This window comes from Argopecten irradians, chromosome 13 (genome assembly GCF_041381155.1).
Source record: "Argopecten irradians isolate NY chromosome 13, Ai_NY, whole genome shotgun sequence".
NCBI lineage: Eukaryota > Metazoa > Mollusca > Bivalvia > Pectinida > Pectinidae > Argopecten > Argopecten irradians.
Window position 1 is genome coordinate 29,346,792 of NC_091146.1, and position 16,641 is coordinate 29,363,432.

General features: G+C 34.8%; 1 protein-coding gene and 1 pseudogene across 2 annotated transcripts; both read right to left on the minus strand.

The window, feature by feature from the left end:
• Positions 1–554: 554 nt before the first annotated feature.
• LOC138306079 (uncharacterized) lies at positions 555–8,639 on the minus strand. Of its 2 annotated transcripts, XM_069246433.1 has the most exons (6): positions 8,549–8,626; positions 7,884–7,974; positions 7,454–7,540; positions 6,428–6,494; positions 4,180–5,607; positions 555–1,617 (listed from the first exon to the last, which is right to left on the minus strand). In XM_069246433.1, the coding sequence occupies exons 4-6, from the start codon at positions 6,432–6,434 to the stop codon at positions 1,187–1,189; spliced, it is 1,866 nt and encodes a 621-aa protein (XP_069102534.1). In that variant the 5' UTR covers positions 6,435–6,494; positions 7,454–7,540; positions 7,884–7,974; positions 8,549–8,626; the 3' UTR covers positions 555–1,186. The 2 variants fall into 2 exon arrangements, with proteins under 2 accessions (XP_069102534.1, XP_069102533.1); XM_069246432.1 differs by lacking the exon at positions 7,454–7,540 and having other exon boundaries at positions 8,549–8,639.
• A 269-nt stretch (positions 8,640–8,908) lies between these two features.
• Positions 8,909–14,064, minus strand: LOC138305786 (E3 ubiquitin/ISG15 ligase TRIM25-like; annotated as a pseudogene).
• Between the last annotated feature and the right edge of the window lie 2,577 nt (positions 14,065–16,641).

Below are 16,641 nucleotides of genomic sequence, written 5' to 3' on the forward strand. Positions count from 1 at the left end.
ACACACATTATTATTAAGTTCTTTCTCCGGTTATAAAGAACCTAGAATGGTGTCATTCATTATATGAAGTTTGTTTATATGATACGGACTATAACCATATCCAGTATAGATATTTTGATACAGACTATAGTAAGCCTCTTGTTGGCATTCCCGAGCGACCAGCAATGCTGTGTAAATATCTGAGATGAATAAACACATCAATCAATTCTACAGAAATCTATACAAAAGCGAAATTATGTTACGTGACGTTAATGAGGAAGTTTTGTTGCATTGGCATCTCAGTTTTTATTTGTTTTTCAACGTTTCTTAAAAATACTGCATAACGGTAATTTTTCGTCAGTGAGAATGATGTATATATAAACAGATGTGTAAACGATCTATCAAAATAATCTTTCAATCAATACCATTGTATACATAAAACTATTCACCAATACCATTGTATACATAAAACTATTCACCAGATACAAACAAAACTTGTATCAACACCCAGAAATATATCAGGTTTACAAGGCACTTTTTAACATAAAGCAAATGGGTTAAGGATAAAAAAAAAATTATCAGGATACACACATGTTTTGTACAAATTGTCATTATGCATCGCGATGAAGATTATGGAATTGGTTGGGGCGTTCCCTACCGACGATTTATAAAATCTATTAAAATTTGATACGAAAGTAAATTACATATGTAAAGCATTATAAACATACGAATGTCAATATTATGGGTCATACACAAGTTAACGAATAGTAATTGACAATATTATGAGTCATACACAAATTTATGATATGAGATTACAAGTATCATTGTATGGATGTGATGGGTCATACCAATAATCAAACGCATCACGAAAGAAAAAAGAGGTGACTGCAATTTGACTTTTCATTTCAACATTGTGTCAATTATAATTCTGAACATTGACATTAACACAGAAAACATTGTTTTTCATTAGTTTTCTACAATGATGTGCGATAATCTTAGTTATATTGCGGCTTCAAAATATTATTTAATTTCTTTGAAACCGAAGCCTTCTCTTGTGTATCTCCAAATATCTTAATTTATGTTAGATGACTATAACATTTTATGAAAATGATCGCCAATTAAAAACAGTTGCAACCAAAAGTTTGTTGAATACTTGGCTATACCGTAAAATTAAATAATGTCTCTCTTAGATCCTATCATCATTTACTTATGGAAAGGTGGCTAGTTTGAAATTGGGACCCAGTGTCTGGAGTATTGCATCGATTGGTGTTACAATTCCAGCTTTATATGGATAGTCATTCAAGATACAATGTCCGATTGCCATTCCGACACATACCAATTGTCCATTATTGTCTTGACAAAATACCGCAGAACCGGAATCACCTCCATCGAAGAAGTCAGTACTCGGATGGATACCTGTGACCAAATACTGATTTTCCATCCTTATCTTTCCAGCACTATCTCCAAAACCAAGTGCTTTAGAATAGGGCCGTACATCAGCACCGACCACACCCAACGCCCCCTTAGTAACGTCAGTTCTGCTTCCGAATTTCACTACATTTGGTTTGGAAGGCAGTCCATTGAGTTGATTTCTGGATAACATAGATCCGTTGTTGTATTCTGGAAGTTCCTTAAATCCTGTGGAGAAATAATGTACTAATAATGAAAGAATAAGTATATATTTATATGCATCCACGGAACAGTATTAAATCTGTGTCGCATTTGTGTAATCGTGAAAAAAAATAACGCATTATTTACAATAAAAGTCAGCGAAACATAATATTAAATAAAATCAGATTGTCATATGTCAGAAGTTTATTTCTAATTCAACCACGTTGTGATATACTACATGTATATACATCAAACCTGATCTTAGTAACCACCTTTAGGCTTATATATATATAATTCAATTTTGCTTGTTACGAGCATTTTCATTGGCTTAAATATTTACTTTATCAGCCCATAAAGGAAAAAATGGCGTCGCCGTTTATAACGTTGCTTCTGATTGGCTGAGATGACGGCGTAATGATTTCATAGACAAAAGAGTCCCAAAATGAATTTTGAATATTGAAGAGATTATCTTTAGTAAATTGAATTATAAGGATTAATTTGAATATATTTTTTATGTTATGGAGATATAACACAAAAATCTGAGTGTACTCTCATCATAAACCGCTTCGCGGTTTATTTAGAGTACACTCAGATTTTTGTGTTATATCTCCATAACATAAAAAATATATTCAAGTTAATCCTTATATAGACAACTCGCTTATATGGTCACTTGTATGGATCCTAAATGGCTATTAATAAAACCTAGGTATAAAGACAAGTTGGCAGTAAAAGAACCATGTCTGCTCGTCCCTTTAGTGGGTCTGTATAGGCAGGTTTGAGTGTATATGGAATAGGTGAGCCTTCATTTCAAATTAACTTTATTAAGAGAGAACCTCAGTATATTCTAAAATAAATCTTATGAAGTCTTAAAAACTTCTGTATAGAATTTTCTTAGATATAGAGATAAACAGCAGTTGCCAGGTAGTGACTTCTGGACGGTGATTTTTTCTCTATGTACTCCAATTCACTCCACAATCATGCCAAGTAGGTCCTTAAATGACCCTCGCTGTTTTTATGACGCAACACTAGGAAGTCAACCAAACCAAAAGCATTTCTTTAAATCCAAGCTGGATGTGTGTCGCCCATTTTGAATCTTGTTATGTGGGTATCAAGCACTAAGGGGGACCATTAAATGATATTTGAGATTAATCTCTTTCTAATCAATCGCAAGAACTTTTTTCAGTTTTCAAAATAAAAAATAGATATATGTTTGTTTGCCAATTTCATATTCGAATTGGTTCCAAAATGCATTAAGTGTAATTAGGCACACGATAGCAAACCTCAAGTGTGAATAATCAAATTCGTTGAATTTCCCATATTGTAGGTAAACACTATTGAGGTTAGGTTTAGCCTTGGTTGAAAAATGAAAAAAAAATAAACTGAAGTCTTATTCGGCAGTAAGATGTGTAAAATAATATCCGGTGAAAGTGACTATTAATCTTGCCTGAGCTCTTGAGGTATTTAACTTCAATACTAACTTTTAAGAAAATCGGTTTACATTTGTTACAATTATTGCACAGTGAATGACAGAAAATTACGTTTTAAGTACATCAAAGGGTCATAACTCCACTACATATCAAAAGTGGCAATCGAAGTAAGCCAAGCCCTTAAGGCATTTGATCTTGTTACCAAGACAAAAATCGGCTAATATCTATTAGAATTATAGCAGGGAAATGGCAGAAAATAACTTTTTTCATTTAATCAAAGGGCCATAGATCTGTTAAATAAGATCCGGTGCAAGTGGCGATCGAACTTGGCCGAGCCCTTAAGACATTTAACTTTGTTACCAAGTTTTAACAATGTCAGTTTTAACATGTGTTAGTTATTACACAGAAACCGCAGAAAAAGGAAGTAGTAAATTAAAGGGCCATTACACTGATAAATAACATCTGCTTGAAAGAGTTGATCGAACCTGGCCAGGCACTTTAGGCATTCAACCTTGTTACCAAGTTTGAAGAAAATCAGTTAATATTTATTACTGTAACAGTTATTGTACGGATGTGACAGAAACTGACTTTTTTATTTAAGGAAAGGGCCATAACTCCGCTAGATAAGGTCCGTTGAAAGTCGCGATCAAACTTGGCTGGGTCCTTAAAGCATTTAATCTTGTCACCAAGTTTGAAGAAAATCGGTTTACATTTGTTGCAGTTATTGCAAGGAAACGAAGTGTTACAGACAGACGGACAAAAAGACAGACAGACAGACAAACCTAAAGTAATATCCCCCGTTTCGGAGAAAGCGGGTGATAAAAAGATCGGTGCATGTTGGCTATCTTGTTTTGGTATCGGTTATTATACTACATGAATGTACATAAACTCTATCAAAATTTAAGATGTCTATTGTTTCCTGATCGTTCGTAAATGGTTTTCACAGCTTAATTCACCACACCTTCCTCAACACAATACAGAAGGAAGAATATCATATCAAACTTTTTGCCCAGCTATATCACATATAACGTTAAGGAAAGCTGTGTAAATCTACGCATTTAAAGAAATATTACAAGTCTGTCTTTTTGTAGTGTCACCATTATGTCAATTTATCAACAAATCGATATGCACCATTAATAGAAAAGTAACGAGTAATCTATACCTGCGTCTACATAGGTACTGGGTCGTTCATTCGAAAATCGACCTGCAGCGGGTTTTCTGGATTGGTCTGTTATCTTCACAACAGTGGCGTCAATGCTTACTGTACGTGATGGATCGAATACAGCCCTCTCTACCACACCACATTCTTTGGAATTGACAGAAGCAGTTGAATTCATTGATGGCTGGACTACTTGAACCATGGGAAATGCTGCTGTGAAATCTATAGAATTTGAATGCGATGGAATATCAAACAATACATGTGCGCAAGAGAGAAATCCAAGATCATTGTTGAATCGCACGAAGGGACCAAGTGTTCCACCACTATTAAGGATACTTCTTCCTCTGGTGTCAAACTGGGGTGTCGACCGTCCAATGTCACATCCCATTTTGAGATAACTATGATGACTCGTTCCTGACGCAGTTGCATAACCACCAAAATCAAAGAAACCTTCGCGGATAACTACATTGACATAGTCACCATTTTTTATGGATAGTGTCCTTGGAAACACATTTTCCCCCAACGGGATAACGCCCTTAGTGCTACAATACAGGACAACACACGCTTCATGGATATTGAATCCATTTAGATTCCTTTTCACTCGTCTTCCCGTAATGATGTTCAAATTACTATGTGATTGCCAGAGACAATCACGATGTGCTTGTATTGCCTCTGTAACTCTTTTTGCGTCTTCATTTGATAACCCCTCTACACCTTCCTCTGATGAATTTGCATCGTCATTTGGTGACTTCTCGACATGTGCATTCGATAATTCTTTATCTGCATCTGGTTCAGTCTCTGCATCCTCAGTTTCCACGCCTGTTTCACTTGCAAGTGCCCCACAGTTCGTTCTTTTCATAATATACGGATTTCTTAGCTTCACTAGTCCAAGTCCATTGAAGTCATAGTCATTACCATGAACGACATACACCGAGTATACAATGAACACCCGTGATTGAGTACCGTTATCTTCGTGCCGATAACCTGGGACGATGGTTGGCTTCAGTTCAGCATGTTTTTGTCGGAGTCTATCAGCTAGTTGAAGCATGAAGACATGCTCCATTTCAATGCTAAATGTCAATCCTTGTAAACATGACCTAATGCTATCTTCTCCGGCAAGTTTGACTAACGATCGTACTATATCTGTTCTGTCTAGGCAACTTGCTAAGTATAACGCTGTCGCTTCCTTGACTTTAGTATATCCCGATGTCTTTTCGAATATGTCTTCATGGATAGTATGTTGTCTATCCCAGTCGATCCTTGTCCATCTCTGAATACAATCAACCATTTCTGCCGTTCCATATACAGCAACTATATGTAACAGGTACCATGAAGATTCCCCAAGTGGATACGCTGCGACGAAAGTGTCTTTTAACGACATGAACGCTTCCATGTCGTTTTCTTGAACAACTGTTGCAACTTGTTTTGCACCTACAATAGTCAAATATTCCTTATATCTATCACTTTTTTTCTTTGGGAATGAACACACTTTGTCCGTATGATACTAGCACTGTCTGCGCCGTCATATCAGCGCCTGGGCTGATACCAAGTTATGACGTCATAATTTGATATCAGCCCGGGCTTATATCACGTCATGGAGAGTGGTCATTCTGGAATCTGCCACTTCGATTCAGTTTCAATTTCAAAATAGCTCGTTTAAACCAATTGGATACACGTATTGATTATTAAAGATCACAGATATCATAATTAGACAGTTGATTATGATATGACTGGAGACTTTTTCTTGCAGATAGTATTAGATCAAGCTAGTATTGTCCTCATTCCCGAAAACAAAGCATCGCCATTCATATACACCAATTTATAACACAAATAGGAACAATTTCGGATACAAATAAAATCAATGATTTGCTTCTGTCATTAAAAAGAGACGATTAATTTTGCTTAATATGTGTATCGAAAATTGTTCATTCAGCTGTACATTCTGTATTAGTATACTGTAATATATGCTATATAAGTTTTTTATTGTTAGAATGATAACTTTTGATATGACCATTTTTATATCGTAACCTTTTTCAGCCGTCATAACAGCCCGAGTGCCCGATACAAAAATTGGCATATAATAACCTCTAAATATTCCATGAAAATATGTAAAAGCTACACCGTGAATTTATAATGATACAATATAATAGCATTAACTAGATAAAAACGACGAGAAAAAATAACGTTCGTTAAAATTTATAGTTTTAATAAACCCGATAATTTAAACAATGTATGCAATATGTAGCTTTACCATCCATGCGTTTAGTTGTGATATTTCCATCTGGATGTCGTTCGCTGTCTTCGTCAGTTCGAGTGTCCTGAAAGGAATAGCCAATGTCAGTTTGTGATTTTGTTGATTTTTATCACTATTTTGTTATATATACGTTTTTGATAACAACCAAAACAGGATGTTTGACATATTTTGGGACCAGAAAGAGAACACACCATACATATTCTTGGATATGGAGATATTAATCCTTTAAAATCGGTTCCATACGTAAAGTTACACACACAGACACACACACACACACACACACACACACACAGACACACCGTAACACCAAAACACACGCTCATATATGGATAATAAGACTGAATATTTAGTTGGTATCTAATGAGTGCACAGAACTATGAATTACTATTTAGTTAGTGGTTCCGCATGGCGTGCTAGTAAATGAGTGCTACCTTTACTTTGATCTAATTATATGTCTATCAAACCCTTTTCAGTTACCAAATCGTGTTCCTGTCTGTTAAAATGGGTCCATATATAATAGCCAGGAGACTGAGAAATGTATATTTTGACATAATTAAGCACATTTATTTGAAAAGAAACTTAATATGATAAACCCACATAGCGATTAGGTCTTTAAGTCTGATTTAAATCTCGTATAATCCACTTTTTTATATTAATATCAATGACTGTATCTGTGCAATGTGTTACGATACAGCGTGTTAATTCTGACGAATTGTTCCTGATTTCATGACCAAAACAAAAGCCGAGCATAATCAATTGTATATTACAAATATTCATAAAAGGAAAACGTTATGATTTGGCTTACTTGTGTGTATCAATAGTTGATTATTATAACCATCATAGAACAAAAAAATTCAAATACTTAAAATCAGTTGGCCAATTGACGGTTGCTTAAAGATATAACAGGTATGACAAACCTGTAATTGACAAGTAACATATGGTATTGATTAGAAACGAACTGTTATTCATGATACAAACATAACCTATTCTAGGAATCATGTTTGCCTTCTTCATTTCACTTACCAAGATAGTGTTCACGAATTTTTTAATCCCGAACTTTACTTATTCCTTGGCATAATGCGTTACTTTTGTTACGGTATCTCGAGGAAGCTGAACATTACAAAAATTTGGCATGAAAACATTATATTTTTTTTTTTTTTTTAAATTTTTGTCTATTTATCTGTATATAAAATATGCTGCATTTGACATATTAACTTTCCCCGATGATAAGTAAGGGAGTGATGACTATATACAAGTTGTTATATGTAAAATATTTAATGCAATAGAATATAGAAAAATAATACTACTGGAAACATCGTAGGTAATTGATTAAGCTATTTTATTTTGTTCTGGATCATGACATTTACACTTTTATGAGACAAGTTCATGTGTTGTTTCGATGTAATAGATATATGTAGCCCAGGCGGAAATCAAACTAAACCCGATTGCTTACCCGTTTTAGTACCAATCCACGTTCTACCAAAAACATTAAGCATTTCGACGTCGTCAGTATGTACGAGTCTATCTATAACAGGGTCAGGAATCTGAAAAACAGAATCAGCCATGATTATATCGCAGGTTTTGGAAGTCATAAATACGATTTCGCTGACTACTGTTATTAAATTCTTAACTAAAAATATTAAAAAAAAAATGTTATTATTTCTTGACTACAATTATCAAACTTATCTACCACAAGGCTGACCAAGTAACAAAAAAGATATATCATTGAATGACACAAGAAAAGAAAGTAACTTTTATAATATATAAATATATCGATTTAAATCACAAAAGGCTGAAAATGAATATGATTATTAAAGTATATTGGATCTAAAAGTCAGACATGTTCGCTAAATACTTATTTCAGTTGCGAATTATGGGAGAATGAATACATTATTTATGGAACGTCAAATTCGACATGGAACAGTATGTTGAATTTCCTCTTGTCCTGCTAAAATTCATCCTCCAAATAATGACCACTGAATGCAGCTGACAACTAATGTTGAGGTCTGCAAGCGATTTTATAGAAATTTCTCATGAGATATTTTATCTATTAGGAAGAGTTCAATAACCACCTTTTGTCAGTGGTCTATGTCAGAAAATTGTAGAGAAAGAGCTTACTCGTTTAACTTCCAATCCTCCTTTTAACAATGCCTTTAGTATCTCGATGTCGCTAGTGTTTACGAGGTCATCTATGTCATCTTCAGAAATCTGAAAATAATATACAACCCCATTTTATGGTGCAGATTTTGTTGGGTCTCATTCGAATAAAAATATCACTAAACAGGCTATTGTTGCTGAGTTATTTAAACTGCCACATTTAAAGTCTCAATTCTATTCAGAACAAAACATTAAGCTGTGGCGTATCTGATGATTCTAATGTTATGGTTCGTCTGCCAAAAAACTACTGAAAATACAAATTAGCTGTATATTTTAAATCATGCATTTTTGTAACTTGTCTGTAGTAGTAAAATAATGTTGTCAGTTATTAAAGGATGGAAATGCGAGTTCCCACGCAGATATCTGTACCACATTCTTTGACTTTTGCCCACAGACGTACAGATTCCCGTCGCGGTCGACGTCTATTCCCATCCCACCGTCGACTACTCCGACCTCCATAACACAAGTCTGTCCACTGCTAGAGAGCTTTGTCACAATGGCATCTTTTGACGTGAAAATGCTTGCAAATGTGAGGTTTCTGACCGGGCAGGAGACAAGGTGGTGGCAATTGTTTGCTAAACTGTGAACCTTTTCAGCCTTCCCATCCATTCCAACTCTGTAAATATATTTTGGTGTACTCACCATGAATTTTCCATCTATGAAAGATATGCCATAACAGTCATGTGGTGTCTTTATAACATTTGATAGGGTCAGAGTGGATTGGTGTACATTCACTACATGTATACCCACCTGAGTGTTAGTTACAGCTACAGCTACTTTTCTATCGTTCATTAAACACAAATCATGAGGCCAGCCACCAATGTTCAGAACATCCAAACACTTTCCCTCGGACGAGAATAATTTCAGACAATCGTTTTGATAATCACTTATCACAATATTTCTGTTCTGCATCAACAGAACTCCTTGAGCAGTACAATTATACTTATCAGTCGGAACCTTTATTAACAGTGTCCTTACTTTCGTGACGCGACTATTTGAGGACGTGGTATGGTTTCTTATATCGGTCAACGCCGTCAGGAAGGCTGCATGGTTGTTCCTCCACAACGATTCGTCCGAGGGACAGCGGGCTGGATTGGTCGATTGTGGCGAGGTTTGTGTCGATATCATGTTTCATAGAGAGTGACGTAGAAGAGGAAATGTCGTCAATCAGATCATTATACGCCCCGATCTCTGTCTGGCCGCGATGAAACAGTTGTATCATCTCGATGTGATCCACTCTTTGCGCTGCTGTCCGTGACGCGTCCTTTGTGTTCTGAATGGCAGCCATCAATCTACTACACTTTTGTCTGAAGATATCAACCTTAGCTTTCTCGGCTTTATACTTTGATATTAGTTCCTGCGTTAACTCGTCTTGCTTTTGGTCGAGATAAGAGATAATTTTTTGCCGAAGATCGGAAATACTCTTTAAATCGTTTTCTTGACATTGTTGCATGGCGTCATCCTTATCGTCAAACGATTTCTTCATTAGTTTCATATTATTGAAAGCCTGTCCCAGGGCATTTTCTACGTGGTCAAAATGCGAACTGTTCTGCTGCTTTTCAAAATACTCTGTGACAGTCTTTACCGTGTCACACTGTCGGTGTTCTGTGATGATACATGCACTGCATCCGATAAATTTATGATCTTCGCAGTACCAGTCCATCTTCTCGTTGTGTGTTGAACATGTATGAACACGTTGGTTTTGTAATACTTCATAATTTCCATCTGTGATAGAAACAATATCACAATTTTCATGGACGAGATCATAGAAGTTTTCTTTACAAACCTCACAAAACAGCATGCTAGTTGTTCGGCAAAAGAACTTCGCTGGAGTCAACATGTTTTTCTTTCTCTTGCAAGGACCACAATACGATGAAGTATCCGTCTTCTTCGTGAGCGTTGCAAAATTCTGAACGAGGTTGTTGGTCGGAAACTGCCGTGCCCAGGTCTCCTTACTCTCAGAGGGATCGACTGGTGATGTGATCTTCCTACAAACAGGACAGGGGAAGGAGGTCGCGGCCGCCATGTCACCTGATAAGTCTGTGACGATGTAGGTACCGAGGCATCCCTCACAGAAGGAATGTAAACAAGGAAGAGACTTCGGCTGATGCATCTGCTCCAGACAAATAGGGCAGTCGAGTAGACGACAGGACGGAAGAGAAGTGTCGCCATTGCTGTATTCCTGTAAAAGCCCACCTTCCGCCATCTTTTTTCTGACTATTCAAAAATCTGAAAAATTGAAGTATAGTGTCTCATTAATATTTTCCCTCTAACATTTGTTTCATTTACATGTACATTGTTTATCAATCAAAATTCAACAACATCATGTTGATTTTAATCTACATAATTCTGGGATATCTTTTGTTCTAAAAATTGCGTATTTTCTTTTTCATTGTCATTATCCACATATTTGATCAAGTATTTCTATATTGTACAATGTGTTGTAGTTCTTGTGTAATAGCTATCTTTCATAAATTTATGAATTTGAAAAGAAAGTATAGCAAAGATATGGAAAGTAATTAGAAGATGCCATAACCTCTTTCACAGAAATTTATTATATGTGGTAACTGGATATGACGCATTATCTGAACAACTATGCAGACAAAAATATCATTTTTTTATAAAATGTATTAAAACACCATTTATAACTTAAATATGCTCCACCGCCGACAGAGCATAAATGATATTCATCATTTGAACAATAATTGGTGTTTAATCGTGTTTATTATATGACTGGTGCTTTTGCTGCATTTTGATTGGCCAATACGTTTCTCAGAAGTATTCATCAACTGCGATATCAACCCCGAAATCGGCGGCAAAAAGCACGCGAGGTTACTGGACTCAGTCCAGATACCTCTCGCGAGTCCAGTAACCTGTGTCAAAAATAGATCGAGGAAAACTCCCTTGAAATGTGACGTCATAATCACTTTTGACGTCAAGTCGTACCAAATATAGCGTAACAGGAGTTTCCCTCATTCAATGACGTCGGGATAATCTATTGTGACGACAATATTATAGTCGGCAACATATATGGCGGAAGGCAGCAAGTTTACTGCGATCAACGGTGACAACTGAAAACTTCAATTTATGGAAAACGTTCAAGAATGCCAGACGGGCTGCAGTTGATACAATATTCCAGTTCTACCAGTCTAAACCGTTAGCAAGAAGCATTTGGATATTTACCATATACTACATGTAATTGCTTTTGTAAACAGAAAGTTTGCAAATATCATCTTGTTTTTTGTAGATTTTAAAGTCTTTTTGAAGAGCCGGGTTAATATCATGTAAGTGTCATATAATAAAACAGTTATCGACCTATTTTCAGGTGGATACGGTGAGTTATCAACCCTCGAAAATGATATAACCCTCGGCCTCCGGCCTCGGGATATATCACTTACTCGGGTTGATAAGTCACCGTATCCACCTGAAAATAGGTCGATAATTGTATAATTTATTTATGTCTAGTTAACAAAACATAATAATATAAAAAAAAATTGTTTTGCCTTTGGTGCATGCGTAATCAGTACTTTATTCCATATAGGATATAGTGCAACGGAATTTTTTCGGGATTTTTTCACATTTTTAACTTGAAGTAAAATGAGAAGCTCAAACTTTTCAAAGGTGGTTATAGTGTAAAATAAGTAACTTTTGTAACTTAAGAAAAATACTCAATCGTCTGCTCCTGTTTTTTGAAAAAAAATACCATGTGTCAGCGGTGGAGCATCTTTAAAGATGCCCCACCGCCGACAGAGCATAAATGATACTCATAATTTGAACAATAATTGGTGTTTAATCATGTATATATATGTCTAATTAACACAGAAAATAATATAAAATAATTTATTTTGCCTTTGGTGCATGCGTAATCAGTACTTCATTCCATATAGGATATAGTACCGCGGATTTTTTTCGGGATGCAATTAATCATTTTTCATACTTTTAACTTGAAGTAAAATTAGAAACTAAAACTTTTCAATGGTGATAATTGTGTAAATTAAGTAACTTTTGTAACTGAAGAAAAATACTAAATTCTGTTTTAGATAGTGAAAAAATACCATTTGTCAGCGGTGGAGCATATTTAAGAAATAATTATGATTATGAATCACCGAGTTGTCTCCTAGTGCTACTTGAAAAATCGTTTCTTCCTAGTACAGTGAAATTACTTTGAAATTTATTTCAACATCGTTTGTATGGAATTTCCCTAGTTTCCCGGATTGGAGGAATGTAACTGTAACTCTAGCTAGCTAACCTATTGTATGTAGACATGGTTTGTACATGGAAGATGCCCAAACAAAATATTTGTATTTATGGAACTGTATGCGTTAAAGTTTAGTTTTAACCGAAATGTCCAAATAAATTTTGTTTTTAGGGGTATGTGCATTGGATATTACACACTTGCCCAAGTATACTGACAGTATATAGCCGTATTTTGTATATTACACGGAAAACTTGTCAGTTTCATTAAGCAGCATGGATAATATTATCTTTGATTTCAAAAAAGCGTGGAGGGGGAGCAAAAAAATCAGATATAAACACAATAATATCTGTTGAGTATAATGTGTGAAAGGGTATGTAGATGATTAATGAGTAAGTTGAATGCGATGACAAAAGTTGATAGAGTGACCTCCTGTGAGAGGCTATGTTCAGATAGGGCTTACCATAGAGAAACCGGCCCCGGCAGCTCTCCAAAATTATGTGGGTTTTTGTTTATTATTAATATAGACTTTTTTTCATTCATCCATACACAATTCATATTATACAATTTGCGAATCAGACACGTGAATTGGATTCGGAAACGAGTTTTATGATATAAGACCTATATTAATCCGTTTCCATTTATTGTTAATTATTGTAATTTATACTGTTAAAATTCAAAAGTTATATAGTGAAGCAAGTAAAATGTGTAAGCTACATTTTTTATAACCATATGATATCCTAAATATAAAAAGTTTGGTTACTAAATCTGGGTCACATGTACTCGCTGACACTAACATGGTTAGTAATTTTAATAGGATTTACTTCCCTTTACTTATGGTAATACCGTTGTTTCGCAGAACATAGATCTACTTTCGCTTTCGATTTGTAAAGTACACAGCCGAGATTAAGACCTTCATATCAGCATATCACATTTGATGTTACTAGATACAGAGGTTTATTTTCACACGTTAAATATTATTTATACAGAAAGTAGGTATATCATCAGACAATCAAACTAAAATAATCAGACCAGGACAACTTCAGTATAGTATTATTCTCGACGCCTTCCGGGTTGTCCTATTTCAATATTTGACATTTGTTTACACATGTCGTGTTGCCTACCTTAGTCTTCCGAATGATCTTTATATGTATCCTTATTATTGACAGTATGTCAATATCTGACAAACGTTTGATAACAACTTACCGATAATAACCTGGAAGTACGTTGGCTAGGTGCATTCATCTCGTTGCTAGTGTATAAACCTAAAAGAGAGGGTCCCGAACACGGAGAGAGAAAAACCGGAAAATTATATTTTTTATAGCGGATCCGGAGTAGCCATGCTTGTCCTGTAGAGTTAACTGGTAGGCCTTTATTCTGGCACACATTTAATTTAATAGACTGATCCACTTGACAGTGAACTTAAAGATCATCACCGCTGACAAACAGAATATATTCTCTATCAAAAACAGGAGCAGACGAATTAGTATTTTTCTTCGGTTACAAAAGTAAATTACTTTACACCATTACTACGTTTGAGCTTCATATTTTACTTCAAGATAAAAACATAAGAAAAAAATTAATTGCGTCCCGAAAAAAAAATCCATGATATTATGGCCCATATGGAATGAAGTACTGATTGCGCATGTATCAAATACAAAATATTTTTTATGTAATCTTGTGCTAATTTAACACATATATACACGTTTAAACATCACTTATTGTTCAAATGATGGGTAATGTGTATCCTCTGTCGGCGGTGGAGCATCTTTTAAATATATGTACATTTTTGTTTGTGTCTCGTTCGCAAGAAAATGGTTTGTAAACGTGTTGACAAGTAGGATCATTTATCTATATTACGAGTAAAATAGGACATTTCCAATTTCATACTTAAAGTCTATATTTGTATTATCTGTATCACTTCAACAGGCGTTAGTTCATTCCTTATTTTTGTTTAGAAATACAAAATCTCTTAAATTACTTTTGTTTTCTCGACAAAAAGATCAGGTTAAAAATCAATGGAACAATCTGTCAGAGTTCTCTCCCTTTCAACATGACTATGGCCAGCAATCACGTGCATGTGAAAGGTGTGAATGGTATTTTATGGAAAATATATGTTCATAGAAGATAAATTTCATCAATCATTCATTCGTCACAATCATCATCATCATCATATTTCTTCATTTCATCTTTCATCAACATCATATCTTCATCATCATATAATAATATTAATTCATCATCATCATTATCATCATCATCATCATCATCAATTATCATCATCATCATATTTCTTCATTTCATCTTTCATCAACATCATATCAGCATCATCATATAATAATATTAATTCATCATCATCATCGTAATCATCATCATCATCAATTATCATCATCATCATCATCATCATCGTCATAAAAACAACTAAAACATAAGGTTACTTAGGGCGTGCCGCTTGTAAACAAGTGTTTATAATCAATCTGTATTCGGTTTATTTAGAGTAAAATCCGATATTTGTATTTAATCTCCATAAATATTAAAGCCACACTATACGTAACTATCAGTAAAAATTCAAGTTAAATTCGACTCCAATATTGTCAGTATTTGTAGATGTAGTTGAAATTAAGATATAATAAAAAATAGTTATAATGCTTTTTTAATAACTTTGGTACAGAAGTTGTTGAAAGTCGATACATGTAAATATGCCTTCATTTTAAACTGGTCGCCATAGAAGTTACGATTATTGCCGAACGGATCTGTTCGGAAAGTTCATGACCCGTTTTCGGAAGAGTTCGGACAGACGTTACGTAGTTACGATGGTTACATGACGTTCTCGGCAACGACGTAACAATGTCGGCTAACTTCGGCTTGTTTGACTAAGTGGGACCCATCTAGCGATGTTAATATTTAATTGATTTTTATCAAAATATTCCGAATCATAATCGCTCATCTTGACTTCGATTTAGTCCTGTCTCTGCATGATTTACAACAGGATTTTTTTCAACATTCTTCTAAATCATGAAAATATAAAGAAGATACAGATATTGGGCCTTTAATGTAACCTTATATTTCGTCTATGGAATCATATTGTTCCGTCATTTCAGCCAATCAGTGAGGGCGTTAAAAACGACGACGTCATTTTTCACGTTATAAGATAATAACAGAAGCTAATGAATATGCTCGTTAAAATCGGTATTTAATATATCAATAAAAAAATCACTCTCATTTCCTCGAAGTTACGATTATTGCCGAACGGATCTGTTCACTGTTTTAATTCTGGTTTCCTCTACTGACAATGCCGTAGTCTGTTTTAATGTCTAAATCACTGTTAATATAAGTTGACAGAACACTGGCTAAGTTGTAATATACTTGACTTATCGTTTCCCTAATCTGACGTGAGATGTTAAGAGTTCACCCACCTGCCTATAAACATTCTAGAGGTACTCCGGGTCTCTGTAAAAACCATGCAAACATTCGCTCTATTCCGAGCCGACAAGCTTAATTAGTTTATTTATACATATATACACTTATATGAGTCTAATATTTAGACTAAATGTTATAGACTGATGCCTATAACTATCTAGATGTAGGACATATTTTACATCTTTCCGGAACAGACAAAAAATTTACTGAAGTTTAATGAATTAATGGATATCACCAACTACGGCACTGTATTAAAGGAAACTTTGTATAGTTATAAGGGTTAAAGTTTGTCCACATTCATGAAATGTTAAATGCATCGTGTATGTTTAACTCATTGAAAGTTTCCTTTACTGACAATGCAAAATTATAACTGTAAATACTTCGTACTTAGAATCTGAAAATACAAAATGCATGATAATGAAAAATGTGTGTATCAAGGATG

What these genes read in the sequence shown, in the direction of transcription:
- LOC138306079 (XM_069246432.1), bottom strand. Translation starts at nt 7,919, where the DNA reads ATGTTTTTGGTAGAACGTGGATTGGTACTAAAACGG. An exon ending in CACAACTAAACGCATGGATG is followed by an intron (nt 5,608 to 6,427) that starts GTAAAGCTACAT and finishes TGACTATTGTAG; the next exon opens with GTGCAAAACAAGTTGCAACA. An exon ending in CAGTACCTATGTAGACGCAG is followed by an intron (nt 1,618 to 4,179) that starts GTATAGATTACT and finishes ATTTCTCCACAG; the next exon opens with GATTTAAGGAACTTCCAGAA.